The sequence below is a fragment of the Pleurodeles waltl genome, chromosome 5, assembly GCF_031143425.1.
Source record: "Pleurodeles waltl isolate 20211129_DDA chromosome 5, aPleWal1.hap1.20221129, whole genome shotgun sequence".
Classification (NCBI taxonomy): domain Eukaryota; kingdom Metazoa; phylum Chordata; class Amphibia; order Caudata; family Salamandridae; genus Pleurodeles; species Pleurodeles waltl.
In genome coordinates this window covers 625,002,114-625,024,374 of record NC_090444.1, presented here as the reverse complement: position 1 = coordinate 625,024,374, position 22,261 = coordinate 625,002,114, and the positions used below count along the sequence as shown (strand labels likewise).

The window sequence follows — 22,261 nt, the reverse complement described above, 5'->3', positions numbered from 1 at the left end:
TCACCGCTGAGGATCACCTGGGACTCCCCTCCTCAGGTTGAGTCCCCCTGGACGTTGCTGCTCCCCTGCAGCTCTGCAACTCTTCATCTGCAACTCTTGTCTTTGCCAAGGCTTGTTGGTGGTTTTCCCACACCACTGACTGACTGCAACTCTTCTTCCGTTGCGGGACATCGGCTGCATCACTTCTGGGACACCTCTCCTGCTCCAGTGCTGCACAGCAGGTTTCTTGTCTTCACAGTTGACCTGTTCCTGCAACTCCAGAAGAGTGGGTAGTGGTTCCTGCCTCAACCAGACACTACAACTCGAACTGGACTTGGTCCCCTTCATTTGCACATCCTCTCCTGTCAGGATTCACCTTTGGTTTCTTCCGGTCTTGCACAGCCCTTTTCCAAAGCTTATCTGTGGGTTTGGTTAAAAAATAAGTACTTACCTCTTCTCTCCTGGTGGCTGAGGGGCACCCTGGTACCTACCTTTTGGGGTTCCTTGTTCCTCCACAGATACCACTTCCTTGAGTGGGGGATTGACTTTCGCATTCCACTTAATTAGTATATGGTTAGGTCTCCCCCTGGGGTCTTCATTATTTTCTGCTATTTCACTGTTTTCTGTTGCCTTCTATGCCAATCCTTGATTTCTAATGTGTATATAACAGTGTATGTACTCACCTTCTAGTAGAGTATTGCATATACAGTATTTTAATATTTATGTTACTATAATAAATTACCTTTATTTTTGTAACACTGTGTGGTCCTTTCATGTGTGTAAAAGCTGTGCGGCTATAGTGGTATTGCATAAGCATTGCATGTCTTCTGGATAAGTCTTGGCTGCTCATCCACAGCTACCTCTAGAGAGCCCTGGCTTCCTAAAAACTGACTACACCTTCCTAATAGGGGATACCTGGAATAAGGTGATAACACCATAAATGCTCACTACACATCAGGCCAGCTTCCTACACTGTGTCTTTGGGGTGCTGCCAAGACTTAGTGCGCCCTTTTAATCCAAACAGCAGAGTCAACCCTATGGGTTTTAGAAGATCTCTTAACCAGCACTCCACAAAGGCCTCTGTTGCAGTCCCTTCAGTGTGTTCTGGAAACCCCAGGAGATGAATATTGTTTGAGAGTGACCATCCCTTCGCGCCATCCATTCTTGCTTCGAGGGTCCCAGCCCTGGAGGGGACCTGCGCAACTTGCTTTCCACCTCGGCCAACTCGGTCTGCAGTTCAGAGAAAGAACTCTCTGCAACTGATACCTTGTCCAACAACTTGCGGAAGTTAACCTCCAACACCACGTCTCTACCTTTATCTCCAGGGCCACTCTAGAACCCCATATTGCTGCAAGCACGTACGACTGTGAAGACTCGTCTGCAGCTGGGCCCGGCCTTTCATCCACTTTGTGGCTGACCTGTTGTGTCAGTTGCTTCGAGGTGTGCGCTGGAATGGCGTACTGCTCCATGATGTGTTTCCCTGTGAGGGAGCTGACTGCCTGTTCCTCCCCATGAGGAGAGGGGGTGTTCAGCTGAACAGCAGCATAGCACCAGGGGAGCCCCTGGCCTGACTAGACCTTTTTGGTAAGTCTTCTGTTTTTTTTGTTTTTTTGGGGGTGGGTGGGGGGGGGCTTTTAACTTTTCACACATCCTGAGCTCCAATGCAGTGTAGGGCAGTCGCGTCTGCATTTTTGGTCAGAAAGTCCCTGATAGTGTCAGGATCATGCAGGATTAATCAAGGCCATACAGGAGCTCTTCAGAGATGTGCCCTGCTGGCCATCTTGTGTGGTCACGCCCCCAAGTCTCTGCTTCTTTGAAAAGAGACTGGTAATAATAAGGTACACCACTATTTTCTACTGCTTTGTTCTTGGCCAATCTTAGTCGGCAATCTTCACAGCGAGTGCGATGAACAGCACAGTCTGTGATGCGTGGCATACTGAAGATAGAAGACGACAGATGTTTTACAACTGATAGTGGGCTGTGCAGATAGCTGCAGTGGGATGAGGGAAGTGCAAAGGAGTACAGATCTGCACTACTGACCGGGGTGCCAAAACTCTGCCCCATGAAATGGCGTGAATTGGAGGGATTAACAGAAGTCTTCATTCACAATGCAGGTTGAGTGACAACCTGTAATTGTGAATGAATCAGAACCGCTGTGTTCTTAAAGAGGGTGGTCTGCCTGTCCTGCACAATGATGCAAACTCAAATAGTGCTTTTCGTTTTCAGTCAGACAGCTGCTGTTGTGAAAATCATACCCACTCGCCAAGAACTAGCAGCTGCCCAACAAGCGACTATCTTAAACAATTTAAAAGATTGCCATAGCAAGTGGACAAGAGTGATTTTCTTCTTCAGGGGCCAGCAGACTAAGATGAAAGTTTTAGACCATGTGCCAATGGCATATGGGAAACTCAAGAATTAGGAAAATACTAAAAAGCGTGAGAGAGATTAGAGTGGTTTCACCAAGGCCTGGTCCGAAGCGTTCCTGAGAGAGATGAAGTACTAACAGTGTGAGAGACAAAGCCATCTCTAAATGTAGCCAAGAAGACATTGAATTAAATGATACCTCAGGGACCGGTGAATTAGATGGCAGCAAAAGGAGTTAGGGAAAGTCAGATACTGACCGTCTGCTGAAACTTGGCCACTAGCAGGCCCACACACATTTAACAAGATGGTTCATATCTGGGAAACCCCATCCCTGAAACCAGGATCATGTTCTCCACTGCTAACACACAGAGGAAGTTGTGCTTAGTCAAGCTAAGCAAGACTTTTAACAAAGTGGGCTGACCCAGCCCTGAAATGAAAAAGGGAGCAAGCAATACATAGTGAGTTATGGCCATTATGCTGAACTCTCGCTGATGCTCCAAAACCAGGGAGGGGAGTCAGTGGTTCACCCATGTAAGTCCCTGGTTGGGGAATTTAATAAGAAGGTACACCTGGTGAAAGAGGTTAAATCAAGTCATTGAAAAGGGAGGAAAATTGGGTGTGCCCTCCTCCATCCAACTGCCAGAACTTTGACTAGTAGCAAGGGTCAACGTGTTTTCAGAGTCCTGATGTAAATGCCTTTGCAGGAGCATGCATCACATGATGTTAACACTACCAGCAGTGTATGTAATCATCATAGTAAATTCTTTGAACAGTACTACATAAAACCTGCAGCCTGCAGAATTGCCTGTGGAAAAAGGGCAATAAAAGCCTAATCCAGAGTTCTTCGAGCAGGTAAGACGCAAAAGCTATGAATGCAGGAATGGGAAGCAGGTAAAGATTCTCGACAATGAGCAAAACAGAGCACAAACACAATCAGGTGGAAAAGTAGTCATAGTGTATGATAGGCATGTAGTTCAATGCATCAATTTCAATTCATGTGCTCTTCATCACAGGTGGCCACACTTATGGAGTTGTTGGGGAACAGTTGATTACACTTCACGATCAGGGCAGCCGACATGTATTTCCTCCTGTCAGACTTTATCAAGGCTGACAACAAACCGACTGAATACAAGGTAAAGTTAAAACAAAAATTATTTTGTCCATATAGTACCCTGTTATAGCAGTCATTTTTATATTGTTGATTTATTGAATGTTACAAAATTAAATATTTTGTCTGCCAAGCAGAGTGGTATGCTGGAGGTAGTAAAAGTTGAAAAAGGTACGAGAGAAAGCACTCCAGTTCAAAAGTCGGAGGTTCAGTAAAGAGCTGATGTTCAGTATAGTGTCAGGCCATGATAAGCTATCCAAATACATGGTGTCCGTGGTTCAGGAGCTTGCCAGCAACAATCTTTTAGACCATTGTAGGAAGTTGGCTCTGTATGTGCTATTTCAAAGTAAGGAATAGCATGCACAGAGTCCAAGGGTTCCCCTTAGAGGTAAAATAGTGGTAAAAATAGATAATACTAATGCTCTATTTTGTGGTAGTGTGGTCGAGCAGTAGGCTTATCCAAGGAGTAGTGTTAAGCATTTGCTGTACATACACATAGACAATAAATGAGGTGTACACACTCAGAGACAAATCCAGCCAATAGGTTTTGTTATAGAAAAATAACTTTTCTTAGTTTATTTCAAGAACCACAGGTTCAAATTTAACATGTAATATCTTGTTTGAAAGGTATTGCAGGTAAGTACATTAGGAACTTTGAGTCATTTCAATTGCATGTATACTTTTCAAGTTATTCACAAATAGCTATTTCAAAAGTGGACACAGTGCAATTTTCACAGTTCCTGGGGGAGGTAAGTTTTTGTTAGTTTTACCAGGTAAGTAAGACACTTACAGGGTTCAGTTCTTGGTCCAAGGTAGCCGACCGTTGGGGGTTCAGAGCAACCCCAAAGTTACCACACCAGCAGCTCAGGGCCGGTCAGGTGCAGAGTTCAAAGTGGTGCCCAAAACGCATAGGCTTCAATGGAGAGAAGGGGGTGCCCCGGTTCCAGTCTGCCAGCAGGTAAGTACCCGCGTCTTCGGAGGGCAGACCAGGGGGGTTTTGTAGGGCACCGGGGGGGACACAAGCCCACACAGAAATTTCACCCTCAGCGGCGCGGGGGCGGCCGGGTGCAGTGTTAGAACAAGCGTCGGGTTCGCAATGGAAGTCAATGAGAGATCAAGGGATCTCTTCAGCGCTGTAGGCAGGCAAGGGGGGGGCTTCCTCGGGGAAACCTCCACTTGGGCAAGGGAGAGGGACTCCTGGGGGTCACTTCTGCAGTGAAAGTCCGGTCCTTCAGGTCCTGGGGGCTGCGGGTGCAGGGTCTTTTCCAGGCGTCGGGACTTAGGTTTCAGAAAGTCGCGGTCAGGGGTAGCCTCGGGATTCCCTCTGCAGGCGGCGCTGTGGGGGCTCAGGGGGGACAGGTTTTGGTACTCACAGTCGTAGAGTAGTCCGGGGGTCCTCCCTGAGGTGTTGGTTCTCCACCAGCCGAGTCGGGGTCGCCGGGTGCAGTGTTGCAAGTCTCACGCTTCTTGCGGGGAGATTGCAGGGTTCTTTAAAGCTGCTCCTTTGGATAAAGTTGCAGTCTTTTTGGAGCAGGTCCGCTGTCCTCGGGAGTTTCTTGTCGTCGTCGAAGCAGGGCAGTCCTCAGAGGATTCAGAGGTCGCTGGTCCCTTTGGAAGGCGTCGCTGGAGCAGAGTTCTTTGGAAGGCAGGAGACAGGCCGGTGAGTTTCTGGAGCCAAGGCAGTTGTTGTCTTCTGGTCTTCCTCTGCAGGGGTTTTCAGCTAGGCAGTCCTTCTTCTTGTTGTTGCAGGAATCTAATTTTCTAGGGTTCAGGGTAGCCCTTAAATACTAAATTTAAGGGCGTGTTTAGGTCTGGGGGGTTAGTAGCCAATGGCTACTAGCCCTGAGGGTGGGTACACCCTCTTTGTGCCTCCTCCCAAGGGGAGGGGGTCACAATCCTAACCCTATTGGGGGAATCCTCCATCTGCAAGATGGAGGATTTCTAAAAGTTAGAGTCCCTTCAGCTCAGGACACCTTAGGGGCTGTCCTGACTGGCCAGTGACTCCTCCTTGTTATTCTCATTATTTTCTCCGGCCTTGCCGCCAAAAGTGGGGGCCGGGGCCGGAGGGGGCGGGCAACTCCACTAGCTGGAGTGTCCTGCGGTGCTGTGACAAAGGGGTGAGCCTTTGAGGCTCACCGCCAGGTGTTACAGCTCCTGCCTGGGGGAGGTGTTAGCATCTCCACCCAGTGCAGGCTTTGTTACTGGCCTCAGAGTGACAAAGGCACTCTCCCCATGGGGCCAGCAACATGTCTCTAGTGTGGCAGGCTACTGGAACTAGTCAGCCTGCACAGACAGTCGGTTAAGTTTCAGGGGGCACCTCTAAGGTGCCCTCTGGGGTGTATTTTGCAATAAAATGTACACTGGCATCAGTGTGCATTCATTGTGCTGAGAAGTTTGATACCAAACTTCCCAGTTTTCAGTGTAGCCATTATGGTGCTGAGGAGTTCGTGTAAAACAGACTCCCAGACCATATACTCTTATGGCTACCCTGCACTTACAATGTCTAAGGTTTTGTTTAGACACTGTAGGGGCACAGTGCTCATGCACTGGTACCCTCACCTATGGTATAGTGCACCCTGCCTTAGGGCTGTAAGGCCTGCTAGAGGGGTGTCTTACCTATACTGCATAGGCAGTGAGAGGCTGGCATGGCACCCTGAGGGGAGTGCCATGTCGACTTACTCATTTTGTTCTCACTAGCACACACAGGCTTGTAAGCAGTGTGTCTGTGCTGAGTGAGGGGTCTCTAGGGTGGCATAATACATGCTGCAGCCCTTAGAGACCTTCCCTGGCATCAGGGCCCTTGGTACGAGAGGTACCAGCTACAAGGGACTTATCTGGATGCCAGGGTGTGCCAATTGTGGAATCAAAAGTACAGGTTAGGGAAAGAACACTGGTGCTGGGGCCTGGTTAGCAGGCCTCAGCACACTTTCAATTCAAAACATAGCATCAGCAAAGGCAAAAAGTCAGGGGGCAACCATGCCAAGGAGGCATTTCCTTACAGCCATTACAACACATTCCTTCACATACAGACCAGGTACAGTGCAGGCTCTCAAACAATGTGCTATGGGTGCCTCAAGCCAGTCTCTCTTTTAATGGTCTTTATGGGCATCAACAGAGGTATTGTACTGCCCATGTGAACTCAGTAGGTACTCAATATAGTTACATAAAAGCAATTAACAAATATGTGAAGCTCATAGTTTGATACGCAGGTTGCATTTGCGATTGTAACTACTGACGGTAACACAAGAGAAAAATTAAGCACAACCTATGATGTCAAATGGGAAAGATCAAATAAGACTAACTTACATTTCAGACACAGAGAAAAGCAAACCAGAATGCTGAATGCCATTAGGTTTTGAACTGACCTGCTCTTCCTGCCACTGCACACGGTGCTGTAGCTTGTTGTTGAGTAGATCCATAGCCTTCCGGCGCACAGAAGCCAGGTGGTTGGCCATAAGTCCTCTGATTACTGGGATAAAAGCTTCAGTGGGCAACAAGGCATTCACCTGCAAAACATTAAGGGAAAAACAAAACATTAAAATCTAAGAGTAAGGACAAATATTTTGAATCAGCAATTCTTTGCGTTAGTGGGCCTTAGGGTGGATTCACAAACCAAAGAGGAAAGGTTTGCAAGCTTGTAAACCTGTTCAGGAGGTTCAGAACCCAGCGATTAAACATATTTAAAAAATTTATAAATAAGCTTGGATGATCCCTTTGTCCGTGGATCCCCCACATCACACCCAACAAAATTGGAAATTTTGCTTGCATCTCAGTCAAAACTGCTGAACCGATTTACAACAAACGTAGTGTAGCAAAGTGCTCATTTTGGACATGGTCACGCCCACTTCCTGCTCACAGGTACTGAGGTTTTCCGACTCAAGTGCACTTGGTTACGGCTAAACAGGTCCCCAGTAAAAGTGCTATTTCCCCAAAGCAAAGATAAAAGGTCTAATTGTACACAACTGACACCCACTCTAGGACCTCTGTAGGTCTCCAGTAAATGGTACCACTGGTACTTAGGGCCTGGGTACCTGAGAGGGTCCCTAAGGGCTGCAGCATGTACTGTGAACCATAAGGGACCCCCTAAAAATTGCCTACAGCCTGCCATCACAAACTGCGTGTCATGGTACAAGCCATGAATGAAAATACAACACGGCGCACACACACTGTGTGCTATGCCTCAGTCACTGCTTTTAAATATATCCAAGTCACCCCTAAGGCAGGGTGCATTTTAACGGATGTGAGGGCATATCTGCATGGGCAGATATGCCCCTGTGATCTCTAGTTCAATTACTTAGCTTTTACAAGTGAACAGGGAAGTCACCTTAAGGTATGTACTGAGCACTGGTCAACACAAGTTGCTCACCTATATAATGAGTTCACGGAAACCAATGGTGTTTGGCATGAAACGCCTCAGCTTAATAAATCCAGACCTATGCTAGTCTTGGATTTATTATGACATGCACTCATAGGGCACCTTAGAGGTGCCACACTCCTACTCCTCTAGTGTGTTCTCTGACTGGTATCAACCAGACTGCCACCACAGACATGCTACTGACCTCCTGGTGGTGAGAACCGTGCTGCTTTGGGGGAAGGTGTTATCAACTCCTCCAGCAGTACAGTTAAGTAATCTGCTTATTAAGGCCAATGACTTCAAAGACCCTCACTTGCCACGCCCTGCCCGGAGACCCATATGGCACCAGGACAGACAGGAAATTAGCTATGCAGGTCGGTGTGGTGCACTACCAGGCTAATCACACCCCTAAGGTGGGCAGCCTGATATGCTCCACAAGAGGGTTGCGCCATCTTGTTTTTGGTGGAACTAGAAACTCTGGGACAGGGTTATGCTCACTTTCCACAGGAAGGGGTCATATAGTGGGTGCCGTCACCCCATGAGTAAGCAGCCCATTGCCTACTGTCCTACACTCCACCAAACACCCCTGAAATCAGTATTTAGGTGGCTAACCTAAATATTTAACAGATTTGTCTGAGAAAAGAGATGAACCAAGAAGAGCCAAAGAAGTGAGAACTGAACACTGTGGTGGACTGTGGCGCAAAAACCTGCCTGCTTACCTGTTCCTGTCCCTACAATTGCCACAACCCGATGAACAAGTTCCTTACCTTCTGTAACTCCGTATTTGGTAGAGACAAATTCAAGTTGCAGATTCCTTCCCTTTGAATTTCTCCCAGGTGTCAGACTTCTGGATCCAGATGATTGTTGTGAGCAGTACCCCTTCGCATCAATAGGTGGAACTGATCGGCTCCACCTCCGTCGTCGGCGACTTCCACGCTGGGTATGACATTACAGGCACGCGGACGTCAGTTTCTTTTGACAACTTTCCACTACAGAAGTGCAGAGTCATAAAGAAACGGACTACTGGTGCGTCAAAACTAAGGCCCTGAAAGGAGAGACCCTGCCCCTAGAAAATCAGTTCCCAGAAAGGGAAGGATGGGTGAGTTATTAATCTGCAACTAGAATATATCTCTACCAGATAACGTGTGGCCGAAAATAAGTAACTTGTTCATCTGACAGAGACTTCTAGTTGCAGATTCCTTACCTTTGAATAGATACCCAAGCAATACCATCCTCGGAGGTGGGTCTGCGAACCAAGTTCAAACTAGAAAGTCCTGCAGGACCGAACAGGCAAAGAGCCCGTCCCTCCGGAACTGTCAAGGCAGCAGAGTTTGGTAAACTCTGTGTGCTAATGCAGTGATTGCCACTTTGGTTCTAGTAGAATGAGCACACACAAACCTTCAAGGAGTAGCTTCTTGGCCAGTGCTTAACAGATCTTTATACAAAGTATGACCCAGCTGGTGAAGATAATCTGCTTCTGCACTGCCCGACCTTTCTTCACACCCGCATAACCGACAGAGTTGATTATCCGCCCGGAACTCTTTTGTATGATAAAGGTAGAAAACCAATCCTCTTTTTTGATCCAGGCAGTGGAGCCTCTCCTCTTGTTTAGAGGGATGAGAGGGTGCGTAAAAAGTAGGCAAGGTGATGGACTGGCCTACATCAAAGTGGGTAACAACTTTTGACAGAAAAGAGGGACTAGTGTGAAGCATCACTGTCAGGATAGACAGAAAGGTATAGAGGCTTGGATGACAAAGCTTGCAGCTCACTCACTCTGTGAGCAGATGTAATGGCCACAAGAAAGGCAGACTTCAAAGTAAGGAGCCGGAAAGGGCAACTGTGGAGAGGCTCGAAAGGAGCTCACATAAAAAAAGTCAAGACAAAATTCGAATCCCACTGAGGCAAAATGAATGGGGAGAGAGGAAACATATGAGTAAGAGCTTTAAAGAATATATGTACAATGGGGGATTTAAACAAAGAAGCTTGATCAGCTAACCTCACAAAAGCAGAAATTGCAGACAAATCACCTTTGAGTGTGCCCAAAGCAGAGCCCTGCTGGGCCAAAGAAAGTATAAACAACAGAACCTCAGAAAGAGGGGCAGAAAGCAGATCCACAGACTTTCTGTGTACCATGTCACAAATGTCTTCCTACAGGCGTATACCGTTTTTTGTGGAGGGAGGCCTAGCTGTCAAAATAATGTTAGAGGAAGGTCAAAAGCTGTCAACTGTTGCCGTTCAATCTCAACGCAAGAAGGTGGAGAGTGGACAGGGTCGGATGCAGAACCTCCCCTGCTGCTGTGACACAAGATCCTCCTGAGGTGGCAGTCTGATCAGAAGATTGATTGACATGCTCAACTGCTCAGGATACCAGACTCTTCGTGCTCAGTCCGGAGCCACAAGAATTACTTGGGCCCAGTAGTTCTTGAGAATTCTGGGTAGAAGTGGTATGGGTGGAAAGGCATATAGGAGGCCTGAGTGCCACTCAAGATGAAAGCGTGTCTGAGAAATTGTCGCCTAAGAAACTCTAACATGCAATACTGATGACATTGCGCGCTCACTGAGGAGGCGAACAAATTTAACCAAGGATCTCCCCACTGCTGAAAGCGACCTTGTGTCACCTCCGGATGGAAACGCCATTTGTGATCCAGCAGACATTTTCAGCTGAGTTAGTCTGCTTTGGTGTTCAGAGAGCCTGCCAGATGTTGAACCACCAGGGTATGCCCTGCTGTTCCAGTCCCGTCCAGAAGTGCAGAGCCTCTTGACAAAGGGTCCATGACTCCTCGCCTCCCTGCTTGTTGCAGTACTACATGGCAATGGTGTTGTCCTTGAACACCTGCACTGTCTGTCCTTGACAGAGGAAAGACATGCTTTTGATGCCATGCATGAAGCTCCAACAGGTTGAAGTGGAGTCTGGATTCCACAGGAGGCCAGAAGCGTCTGATCTCCACCTCTCCCAGATGGCCGCCCCATCCCAGCAGTGATGCATCTGTCACTACTGTCAGATGTGGTAGGGGAAGGGAGAAGGATCTGCCTCTGACCCAATCGTGGTTCGTGAGTGACCACTGCAGATATTGCGCAGTTCCCTCCAAGATCTGGACCTCTGTCACATAGATTCCCCTGATGCTACTCCCACTGGAACTTCAGGTCCCACTGCAGAGCACACCTATGCCATCTGGCATGTGTGACCAGCAGCATGCAGGAGGCCATGAGGTCCAGCATCCTCAGAGTCATTCTCACCAAAATCCAGGATGGAGGATGAAACATTGGTATCATAGACTGAATATCCTTGACTCATCTCTCGAGAGGATAAGCCCGAAACTGCACTGTCCAGAATAGCTCTGATGAAAGGGAGTGTGTCTGAGTGGGAGTCAGGTGTGACTTTGGCATGTGTATAGTAAACCGTGCAAATGCAGGAGTCTGCCATTGTCTGGAGGTGGGAAACAAATAGGGAATGGGTGTTTAGGGACTGGCCAGACCGCAGAAGCTGGGCAGAATGCACATCATGGTGGCTGGAGGGGAAAAGACGCAGTTGGACAACCCTTCCGTAGCCACAAAAGGGGCGTAAAGCAGACTGAGGGGGACAAGGGGCCACCGTAAGGCCCAAGGACCTGCCCGTAGCATGAAAACCCTTGTCTGCTTTCTCTCTAAAGAGACGGATGCCATTAAAGGGCATGTCCACAAGGTTAGCTTGGACATCCCCAGAAAAGCCACATGTCCTCAACCAGGCATGCCGCCTCAAGGCCACTGTTGATGAAACAGCTCTGCCTAGAGAGTCGGTCATGTCCAGTCCACATTGGTTTGTGAACTTTGCTGCCTCTCTTCCATCAGCAACTACTTGGGAAGGTACATCCCAGGTCTCTTCCAAGACCTGTGGCAGCACTTGCACAAGCGTATCCCACAGCGTATGGTAATAACAGCCCAAAAGGCATGCGGTGTTCATGGACTGCAATGCCAGGCTGGCAGAAGAAAATATCTTCTTCCCAAGTGAGTCCAAACTCTTGGATTCCCTAACCAGGGGTATGGAAGGGAACACACCTTGGGAGGAAGAAGCCTGGATAACCAAGACGAGGATAAGGCGAAGCACGCTTCGTCATCTTTTTCTTGTGCTTACCGAAACGCCCATGAGTTAGAATAGGGCGGCAAGGACTTTGGGCTCTGCAACCGATTTTGGGACCTTCTACGCAACCGAGATCTCGACCTGCGCCAAGCAGATCATTGGGCTGCCAATAGCTTCAGGGACTACTCCCTCAAAGCCTTAGGATTCATTGCCTGACACCCGGAGCACACCGAGTCGTGGTTGCCCTCCAAACACCAGAGGCACACAAGGTGTGGATCAGTCACTGACATTGCCCGATGACTGGAACCACAAAGCTTGAATATTGTCTTCCTAGATGACATACTTGACGCACCAGGAGTACAGAAACAAAAAAAAACAACAACAAAAAAAACTTGACAAAAAGTTGAAAAAAGCCAGTCAAAAATCGACTGAGGGGTAGTTATGCCTGGATCAGCGCTTGCTTGGATGGAAAGAAAAGAACTGATGTGAGCAGGCCGGGGCGGTGCCTATATAGGACAAGTGTGATGTCGATCAAGGCCACCCAATGGCACACAGGGATCCAGCTCACAAAATCTTCTGGATCCGGTCTGAGGCTAGGGGGAAATTCAAAGGCAAGGAATCTGCAACTAGAAGTCTCTATCAGATTCTTCCTGCAACTGTGCATCCTACAAATGCCTCAGAGAGCCTCCAGCACTTCTACAAGCTGTCAGCATCCCCCTTGAAGTGGAGAAACGACTTCCCTGCACCAAGGAGGCACCAACCGCAACATCCACATCACCACATTCTGCTGACCACCTGGTCCACCAATGCAGCAGCCACCCAGGAGGAGGTCACCAAGCTCCAGCAGGACCAACCCTCTCCCTACCAAGAGGGAAGACCCCTGGACCTACCAGAACCGAACTGCACCAAAACCCGGGGTACCTGACCCCTTGCAGCAACCAACACTTGTATGAGTCCAGACTGGACTCCATTGCAGAGGCCATCACCAAGAGTGGACTGGCTCTCCCCTGTGTTTGTCCCCTCTTCACAGGTCTACCCAAGAATTGTGGGCACTTTGAAGTAGGAAAACCTGACGACCAGAATCCGCAGCACTTGGGTGTAGGAAAAGTCACTCTTTTTTGGCAAGGCTACCCCCACTTTTTGCCTATCACTCTGCTTAGACTGTTTTCACCGGGATCCTGCTAACCAGGACCCCAGTGACTGTGCTCTCTCTCTAGATTGGGTTGCTTTTGTACCCTTGACAACCCACAATTGGCATACTGGTGTATCCCTGTAAGTCCCTAGTAAATAGTACTTATGTACCCAGGGCATTGGTACACCAGTGGTCCCCCATGGGCTGTAGCATGTATTATGCCACCCATGGGAACCCATGCAAACTGTCTGCAGGCCTGCCATTTGCAGCCTGTGTGAAAAGGGTTCAGGGCTAATTAGGGACTCCCTTGAGAATGGGTCCCCAGATTCGGCATGCAAGACTCCACTTGGGCTCCTCTGCATCGACCTCTTGCTCCTGGCCACCGGAAATGCTGCTGAACTTCCCAGGAACCAAACAAGCTTGCAACTCCCTGGACGACCTTGCCTTGCAACATTGTTTCTCAGGCTCCTTCCAGCGTTTGCAAAGTTTCCACAGCTGTGCGTCCTCTGGGGTCATCAAGACTTCAGCTGCAAAAAAGAAGCAAGAAGGAATCTCCCTTGGAGTGAAGGAGGCACTCCTCTGCATCTGCAGGCATCTAAGGCAACAACGTCCAGCTGCTGAGATCTGCCCTCCACTGGAACTGCGTGGATCCTCCAACACAGGTGGTGGTTCTGAGTGGTCCTTTTGGTTCTCTTTGCCTTCTGTCCAACTTGGGAGACGGTGAGCCCTTGCCTCTCCTTACAGGACAGAATCCCTATGCACTCCAACTCTTGCAACAGCCAAGTTGTTGATGTCTGCTCCGAGGGATCTTCAGGCTCCAAGTGGCCTCAGCCTCCAGCATTTCATCCTTGAAAGGACAGTCTCTCCTCTGCTGCTCCAGTGACGTGGGACTCCTCTATAGGTGTGCTGACTGGGCCTCACTGCAACTTACTGTGCCTGCTGCCAGTGGGTTGTCTTTGGGGGTTACGACGGCTTCTGCTGACTCTCCTGACTGCTGAGGGTCAGCCGACTACCCTCCAAGGGTATATTCCCCTAGACCTTGCTGGTTCTCTTTAGCTCTGCAAATCCTCTTCTGTTTAGATCTGCACTTGCCAAGGCTTGCTGGTGGTCCTCCTGACCACTGACTCGACTGCGACCCGGCGAACACCGTGGGACAGCTTCTTCATGACTTCAGGACCCCTCTGCAGCTCCTGGGCTCCACAGTTGGCCTTCATCTTTCACTGTCGACCCAGATCTTCATTCACAGAAGGGTGGATAGAGGCTCCTGCTCCACCCTAGACACTTCTGAGTGGATTGGACTATGTCCCCCTCTTTTGCAGGTCCACCTTTGGGTTCCACTGGACTGGTAGTTTTCTTGCAAAGTTCCTTTTCCAAGTCCCTTAGTCTATGGGAAGACCAGGGAAGTTACATTTGCTCTCCTGGTCACTGAGGGTCATCTAGGTGCTCAACTTCGGGGGTCACAAGTTCTCCCAGCTCCCTCCTAACTACTCCACATCCTTGAGTGGGGGACCTAACTTCACATTCCACTATTTTAGTATATGGTGTGCCCCCCCCCCATAGGGCCCTAGCTATTTCATGCTATTTCTTGTCAATGCTTGTTATTCCCCTATGCTAATTCCTAATACTTACTGTGTATATAGAGTGGATACGTACCTCCAGCTGTGGGACTGCCTGTAAGTGATCTGGTCCAGTGCTACTGTAATAAAGTACCTTTATTTTGTAACACTGTGTGGTTCTTTTAATGTGTGATAAGTTACTGTATGACTACTGTGCTATTGCAAGTTCTTTACACTCCCCCTAGATATGCCTTGGCTGCTCACCACAGCTACCCCTAGAGAGTCCTGGCTTCCTAGACCCTGTTTCACTAACTAATAGAGGTTCCCTGGACCTGGTGTAAGGTGCAAACACCATAGGTGTCTACCACACACAAGGCCAGTTTCCTACACCGGGCTCCAAGGCTCGGGTCCAGGACAGCCAACTGTGTTCTCTTCCTCTCTAGTTCCCCACTGACCAAGCCCCCCATTGAGAGCGCCCAGACTTGTCCTCAAAAACCTCTCTTCAGCCTGGTTCTACATGTCCCCCCTCTGAGCCAACAGTGCAGTTCGCAAGATACCCGACTCATCCAGCACCTCTGCACCCAGACAACCCAGGGCAGTTGAAACTGTACTGCTGGTGTTTTTTGGGACCACATCAGGCAGCACACCATAGGGGTGGGACTTAACTGAGGGGTTGTAGGAAGTTGGCTCTGTATGTGCTATTTCAAAGTAAGGAATAGCATGCACAGAGTCCAAGGGTTCCCCTTAGAGGTAAAATAGTGGTAAAAATAGATAATACTAATGCTCTATTTTGTGGTAGTGTGGTCGAGCAGTAGGCTTATCCAAGGAGTAGTGTTAAGCATTTGTTGTACATACACATAGACAATAAATGAGGTACACACACTCAGAGACAAATCCAGCCAATAGGTTTTGTTATAGAAAAATATCTTTTCTTAGTTTATTTTAAGAACCACAGGTTCAAATTCTACATGTAATATCTCATTCGAAAGGTATTGCAGGTAAGTACTTTAGGAACTTCAAATCATCAAAATTGCATGTATACTTTTCAAGTTATTCACAAATAGCTGTTTTAAAAGTGGACACTTAGTGCAATTTTCACAGTTCCTAGGGGAGGTAAGTATTTGTTAGGTTAACCAGGTAAGTAAGACACTTACAGGGCTTAGTTCTTGGTCCAAGGTAGCCCACCGTTGGGGGTTCAGAGCAACCCCAAAGTCACCACACCAGCAGCTCAGGGCCGGTCAGGTGCAGAGTTCAAAGTGGTGCCCAAAACACATAGGCTAGAATGGAGAGAAGGGAGTGCCCCGGTTCCGGTCTGCTTGCAGGTAAGTACCCGCGTCTTCGGAGGGCAGACCAGGGGGGTTTTGTAGGGCACCGGGGGGGACACGAGTCCACACAGAAATTTCACCCTCAGCAGCGCGGGGGCGGCCGGGTGCAGTGTAGAAACAAGCGTCGGGTTTGTAATGGAAGTCAATGGGAGATCTAGGGATCTCTTCAGCGCTGCAGGCAGGCAAGGGGGGGGTTCCTCGGGGAAACCTCCACTTGGTCAAGGGAGAGGGACTCCTGGGGGTCACTCCTCCAGTGAAAGTCCGGTCCTTCAGGTCCTGGGGGCTGCGGATGCAGGGTCTCTCCCAGGTGTCGGGACTTAGGATTCAAAGAGTCGCGGTCAGGGGAAGCCTCGGGATTCCCTCTGCAGGCGGCGCTGTGGGGGCTCAGGGGGGACAGGTTTTTGTACTCACAGTTTTAGAGTAGTCCTGGGGTCCCTCCTGAGGTGTTGGATCGTCACCAGCCGAGTCGGGGTCGCCGGGTGCAGTGTTGCAAGTCTCACGCTTCTTGCGGGGAGCTTGCAGGGTTCTTTAAAGCTGCTGGAAACAAAGTTGCAGCTTTTCTTGGAGCAGGTCCGCTGTCCTCGGGAGTTTCTTGTCTTTTCGAAGCAGGGGCAGTCCTCAGAGGATGTCGAGGTCGCTGGTCCCTTTGGAAGGCGTCGCTGGAGCAGGATCTTTGGAAGGCAGGAGACAGGCCGGTGAGTTTCTGGGGCCAAGGCAGTTGTCGTCTTCTGGTCTTCCTCTGCAGGGGTTTTCAGCTAGGCAGTCCTTCTTCTTGTAGTTGCAGGAATCTAATTTTCTAGGGTTCAGGGTAGCCCTTAAATACTAAATTTAAGGGCGTGTTTAGGTCTGGGGGGTTAGTAGCCAATGGCTACTAGCCCTGAGGGTGGGTACACCCTCTTTGTGCCTCCTCCCAAGGGGAGGGGGTCACAATCCTAACCCTATTGGGGGAATCCTCCATCTGCAAGATGGAGGATTTCTAAAAGTCAGAGTCACCTCAGCTCAGGACACCTTAGGGGCTGTCCTGACTGGCCAGTGACTCCTCCTTGTTGCTTTCTTTGTTCCCTCCAGCCTTGCCGCCAAAAGTGGGGGCCGTGGCCGGAGGGGGCGGGCAACTCCACTAAGCTGGAGTGCCCTGCTGGGCTGTGACAAAGGGGTGAGCCTTTGAGGCTCACCGCCAGGTGTTACAGCTCCTGCCTGGGGGAGGTGTTAGCATCTCCACCCAGTGCAGGCTTTGTTACTGGCCTCAGAGTGACAAAGGCACTCTCCCCATGGGGCCAGCAACATGTCTCTGGTGTGGCAGGCTGCTGGAACTAGTCAGCCTACACAGACAGTCGGTTAAGTTTCAGGGGGCACCTCTAAGGTGCCCTCTGTGGTGTATTTTACAATAAAATGTACACTGGCATCAGTGTGCATTTATTGTGCTGAGAAGTTTGATACCAAACTTCCCAGTTTTCAGTGTAGCCATTATGGTGCTGTGGAGTTCGTGTTTGACAAACTCCCAGACCATATACTCTTATGGCTACCCTGCACTTACAATGTCTAAGGTTTTGTTTAGACACTGTAGGGGTACCATGCTCATGCATTGGTACCCTCACCTATGGTATAGTGCACCCTGCCTTAGGGCTGTAAGGCCTGCTAGAGGGGTGTCTTACCTATACTGCATAGGCAGTGAGAGGCTGGCATGGCACCCTGAGGGGAGTGCCATGTCGACTTACTCGTTTTGTCCTCACTAGCACACACAAGCTGGCAAGCAGTGTGTCTGTGCTGAGTGAGAGGTCTCCAGGGTGGCATAAGGCATGCTGTAGCCCTTAGAGACCTTCCTTGGCATCAGGGCCCTTGGTACTAGAAGTACCAGTTACAAGGGACTTATCTGGATGCCAGGGTCTGCCAATTGTGAATACAAAAGTACAGGTTAGGGAAAGAACACTGGTGCTGGGGCCTGGTTAGCAGGCCTCAGCACACTTTCAATTGTAAACATAGCATCAGCAAAGGCAAAAAGTCAGGGGGCAACCATGCCAAGGAGGCATTTCCTTACAGGGGTGGACACACCTCTCTAAATACTAAGTTTCCCACCTGTCTAGGTGCCAAAAGGGCCAAGGGGTGTTGGCATCTCTCCTCTGAGTGATGGAGTGTTCCCCACCACCAGAAACTCTGTTTTTTCTTTTTTTTTCACCGTTGAGTTTTAAACAACTAGTCACCATCCATCTGGCCATCTTTTCTAGGAAACAATTCAGCCCCATGAAAGTGGAGTCACTACCAGGTGACAACGAGACAGTCAGCTGTGTATTGTCAGCATAGGACACCACTTAGAAGCCAGCTGAGCAAATAATGTCAGACAGCTGATATATGTATATGTATATGAAGAGAGTGGGCTCAAAGATGATATCTGCGGAAACCCACAATTCAACTGATGGCGAGTAGAATAAAAAGAGCCCTCACTGACTTGAAAGCTTTGTTTGTTCAGGAAGGAGGCAAACCATTAACATGCCTTTTCTGCAACACCGATTTCTTTCAATTGGCACACTTGCATGGGATGGGATACTGTGTCGAAAGCAGCGCTTAGATCAAGAAGAATCAGCCCCGCTGATCTAGTATGGTCCAAGATCATCTTAAGGTCTCTCGTGGCTCTTAGAAGAGCAGTTTCTGTGCTAAAACAAGCATGAAAACCTGTTTGTGTATGGTGAAGAACGCTGTTGTGTTCTAGATACTCCAAGAGGTTCCTCTTTATTATTTTCTCTCTTTTTTTTTTTACTCAGACCAGGGAATAAAGAGATTAGCCTATAAATATTAACCACTTCAGGGTCCAGCATGGGTTTCTTAAATAGAGGGCAAGTGACTGCATGTTTCCACTCCTCCGGGACGCAGCAGGTTTACAGAGACAGATTATACTGCTTTGTCAAGGCAGAGAGCATGACCTGTCTTCCTTTCAGGAGAATATTAATTGGGGCAGGATCAAGAGGGGAGCCCAATTTGACCAAGGTAGCTGCTTCTAGTACTTCCTCTTTTCTCAAATGGGAGAAGGGATGAAAAACTAAATTAGTGTTGTTAATTCTTACCTTTTCTTCAGTCTTGATTTTCAAACCCTGAGATAGCGAATCATACATGTTTCTTACTTTTCCAAAAGGTAGTGTTCTGCTAATGATTTGCAGCACTGCTTTGAGGGGTGTGGAACCACATCCGCAAGTTTTGGTTTCAAGAAGAGGTTCACAATACTGTAAATCTCTTTTCAGAAGTTAGATGATTCATGGATCCTACTTGCAAAATCATTCACCCGTACTCTCCAGATAGCATGCTGATATTTTTTTTAGTGCTGCCTTATACTTCGGTTATTCAACTACATCGTAGTTAACTCTCCACTTTATTTCAAGTTTCTTACATTCTTTCTTAAGTTGTACCAATTCTTGAGAGAACCAGGGCAATTTCTGATGTGTTGTTGTAACCTTGTACATTTTTAACAGGATAACACTGTCCTGGGCTCTATTAATCCCGTATTTTAATTCAGAGTAGGACTTCACAACCCCTTTGGCCTCAGTTGAAATTGGAACAGATTCACCCAAGGCATGTTCCCAATTAGCTAGTTTTAATTTAGACCATGGTTGTAGGGATAATGCACCCTGACTTAGGGCTGTATGGACTGCTGTAGGGGTGACTTACATATATTGTAAGCAATGTTAGGGGACACGCCACACAGGCTGTGTGCCATGTCGCGTTTTACTTTTAGTGTACCAAGACATGCAGCCTGCATGTGCTAGGTGAGGGGTCCCTGAGGGTGGCACAATACATGCTGCAGCCCATGGGGGCCCTCTTTGGTGCCCATGCCCTTGGTACCATTTACAAGGGATTTACAGGGGGCCAAAGGTATTACCAATTAGGGCACAATTCCATAGTTTTAGGAAAAGAGATCTGGCACTGGGGACCCAGTTAGCAGGAAGCCAGTGCACTTTCCGTCAAAATTGCATAGAATACCAGGCAAAAAGTGGGGGGTGACCATGTCAAAAAGGGGCACTTTCCTACAACAGTGTCCCCTTACATTCGGTACACTACACAGATAGCTAGCCTACTACACCTGGCATCAAAGTAGAACCTTAGAAAATGTGCTTTTGTTTGTTGGCTGTAAATCTGTTTGGTAGGTTTTGAAATATGTTTGAAGAGCAGCAGAATAGGCTTTAAATATGTAACACTTTTGTATCACTTCGTCGTTTTAATTGCTGAGGATTTGCAGAGCTCATCCATGGGAATTCACTAACACAAAGTTAAAAACATAAATGAATATGAATGGGTGATTGGGCGTTTTTTTGCCTGTCATCCCTTTTGGATCAGCTGTTCCAAAGCTGTCTAATCCAAGTGCAGCGAGTCAATTCCGGGATTCGAAATAAGCTGACACCTAAAATAGCAGCTGTAATAAGATAGGTGCCATTGCATGTGTCAGGGCACTGTTAATCCTGAAAAGGATCTCACAGCACAAGATCAGTGAGCTCCCAGAAGGAGAGACATGGAACAGAGAAGCTTGCCTTGGGTTTGTGGTACCTGGATACCGAGCTTACACTAGGTTTGTGATACCAAACCAGGATCCCCAAATCCAAAAAACTACACATGGCCTTGCCTAAGGCCAAACTCTGTGGGCCATCCCCTATGTGATACAAAAGGATGATGAACAGAGGGCTGAACAATGCAAACACCATCGTTCTTTTGCTCACTATGCCACCCCAGTTTAGACCCAACCATATGCAAATCAGTCTTAACCCTGTTCCTCATGGGAACAGTCCAGCCCGAACTGTCAAGCCAGGTCCTCCCTGGACCGGAAACAAGCATCCTGGGACCGATTTCAGGGTTTCACCCTTCATCAGCCAGGCTAGCTTGAATCCAGTGGCACAGTGAGCAAGGGACCCATGTCTGTGCATATCCTTCCTACTTAGGGCAACTTTAGCCATACAAAAGGATGATGGAAGGAGTGCTGAACAATGCAAACACTCACACCCAGTCATAGATCTGGGTTAAATCTATGCGCAGCAGGGGCTGTGTGCCTGAAGCAAGTTGGCTGTGGGTCCAATGCTCACTGTGCCATAGTACTAAAGTAGCATCATACTGACAAGTCCCAAGCAGGGTGAAACTGCTGTGGGGTTGCTTATGATCCCTTCTGGAGAAGCAGTCAATTGGGATAGACTGTTCTCATGAGGAGCATTGTCGGTACTGATTTATAAAAGGTGAACCTTTGACTAAAGTTGCATGGTGGACAAAAAAAATATAAATTCAAATGAGGCCCAGGCGTTTGCCAGTGACTGAGATTAATTCAAGCATTCTATCCACCACATTGTTGTTATTGCATGGGTAGCAGTGCCATCACTCATGAGAGTCGAATCCTCAAGTGGAACATGTCTCTCTCAACAAGGATAATAAAAAGCGAATTACACTTTGCGATCTGCATGTATTGTTTAATCCATGCCATGCCAATACATAATGGGTAACATTACACATTATCCATTAAGTATTTTTTTATATAACTTTTTTTTTAAACAGGGAACGGTTTATAGAAAACAATAAATCTATTACAGGACTCTGCTGTTCAGCTTCATCACGGAGCTATCCACAGAAGGTACATCTGGCTCTCAGCAAGAGCCACTGGCGTGAATACCATATATTCACTGCTATATGATTTTGCACTAGAGGAAACAAAAGATGTTTTGTGCTGTTGCTATGTCGAAGAAATTCCACACTCTGACAGCCTGTCAGTGTACTGTTTGCTCTACTCTATTGGAATGCAGAGAGCACAGCTCTGGGAAAACAGGAGGGAAGGTACATGTTTGGTGGCGGTGTTTGGCAGGTGGCCAGACATTTAAAAAATATATTTTTACATTTGGGACAGGGAGGAGAGGCCGTGTTATGTACGGCTCCCCTTTCACTTCTTTGCCCGTGTGTAGAGTTGAAATCAGGGGTAGAAGATGTCAGGGGCTATACACAACCTGAAATTATAGATAGATATAAAGTGAATAATGACAATATCTTTCACCTCGGGGTTCTGAGTGACCAACATACAACTCAAGCTTCACTCTTGCTACCTATTTGATGTCACTTAGAGCCTCTCTATCAAACACATTACCATTATTCAATGTCACCAATCTATAATCTATTTGTTGACACTGTTCTTCACAAGGCACAGTTAACAATGAGCCCTGGCTGAATTAGAAGGTTCAGGTTTTAATTATCATTCATGAATAGACTGTTGAGTGGAAAACTCTGCTAACTGCTTTTGGACTGTTAGTGTGACAATGAAACCCACATTTCACAGGGACCCGTTTAATATTTCAATGATTTAGGAATCGCTGTAAAAATACACCTCTGTTGTACCACTTCATTTTGTATAATAAAAGTGTAGTTCATCCGAGTCA

The 22,261-nt window shown here is 47.9% G+C and overlaps 1 protein-coding gene across 1 annotated transcript in view; it reads right to left on the bottom strand.

Annotated features, from left to right (window-relative positions):
• Positions 1–22,261, bottom strand: part of HEATR1 (HEAT repeat containing 1) — a 710,058-nt gene that overhangs the window by 123,698 nt on the left and 564,099 nt on the right. Inside the window, exon 35 of the mRNA XM_069234483.1 lies at positions 6,817–6,957. Coding sequence (XP_069090584.1) covers positions 6,817–6,957 — 141 coding nt within the window. The remainder of the gene's footprint in view (positions 1–6,816; positions 6,958–22,261) is intronic.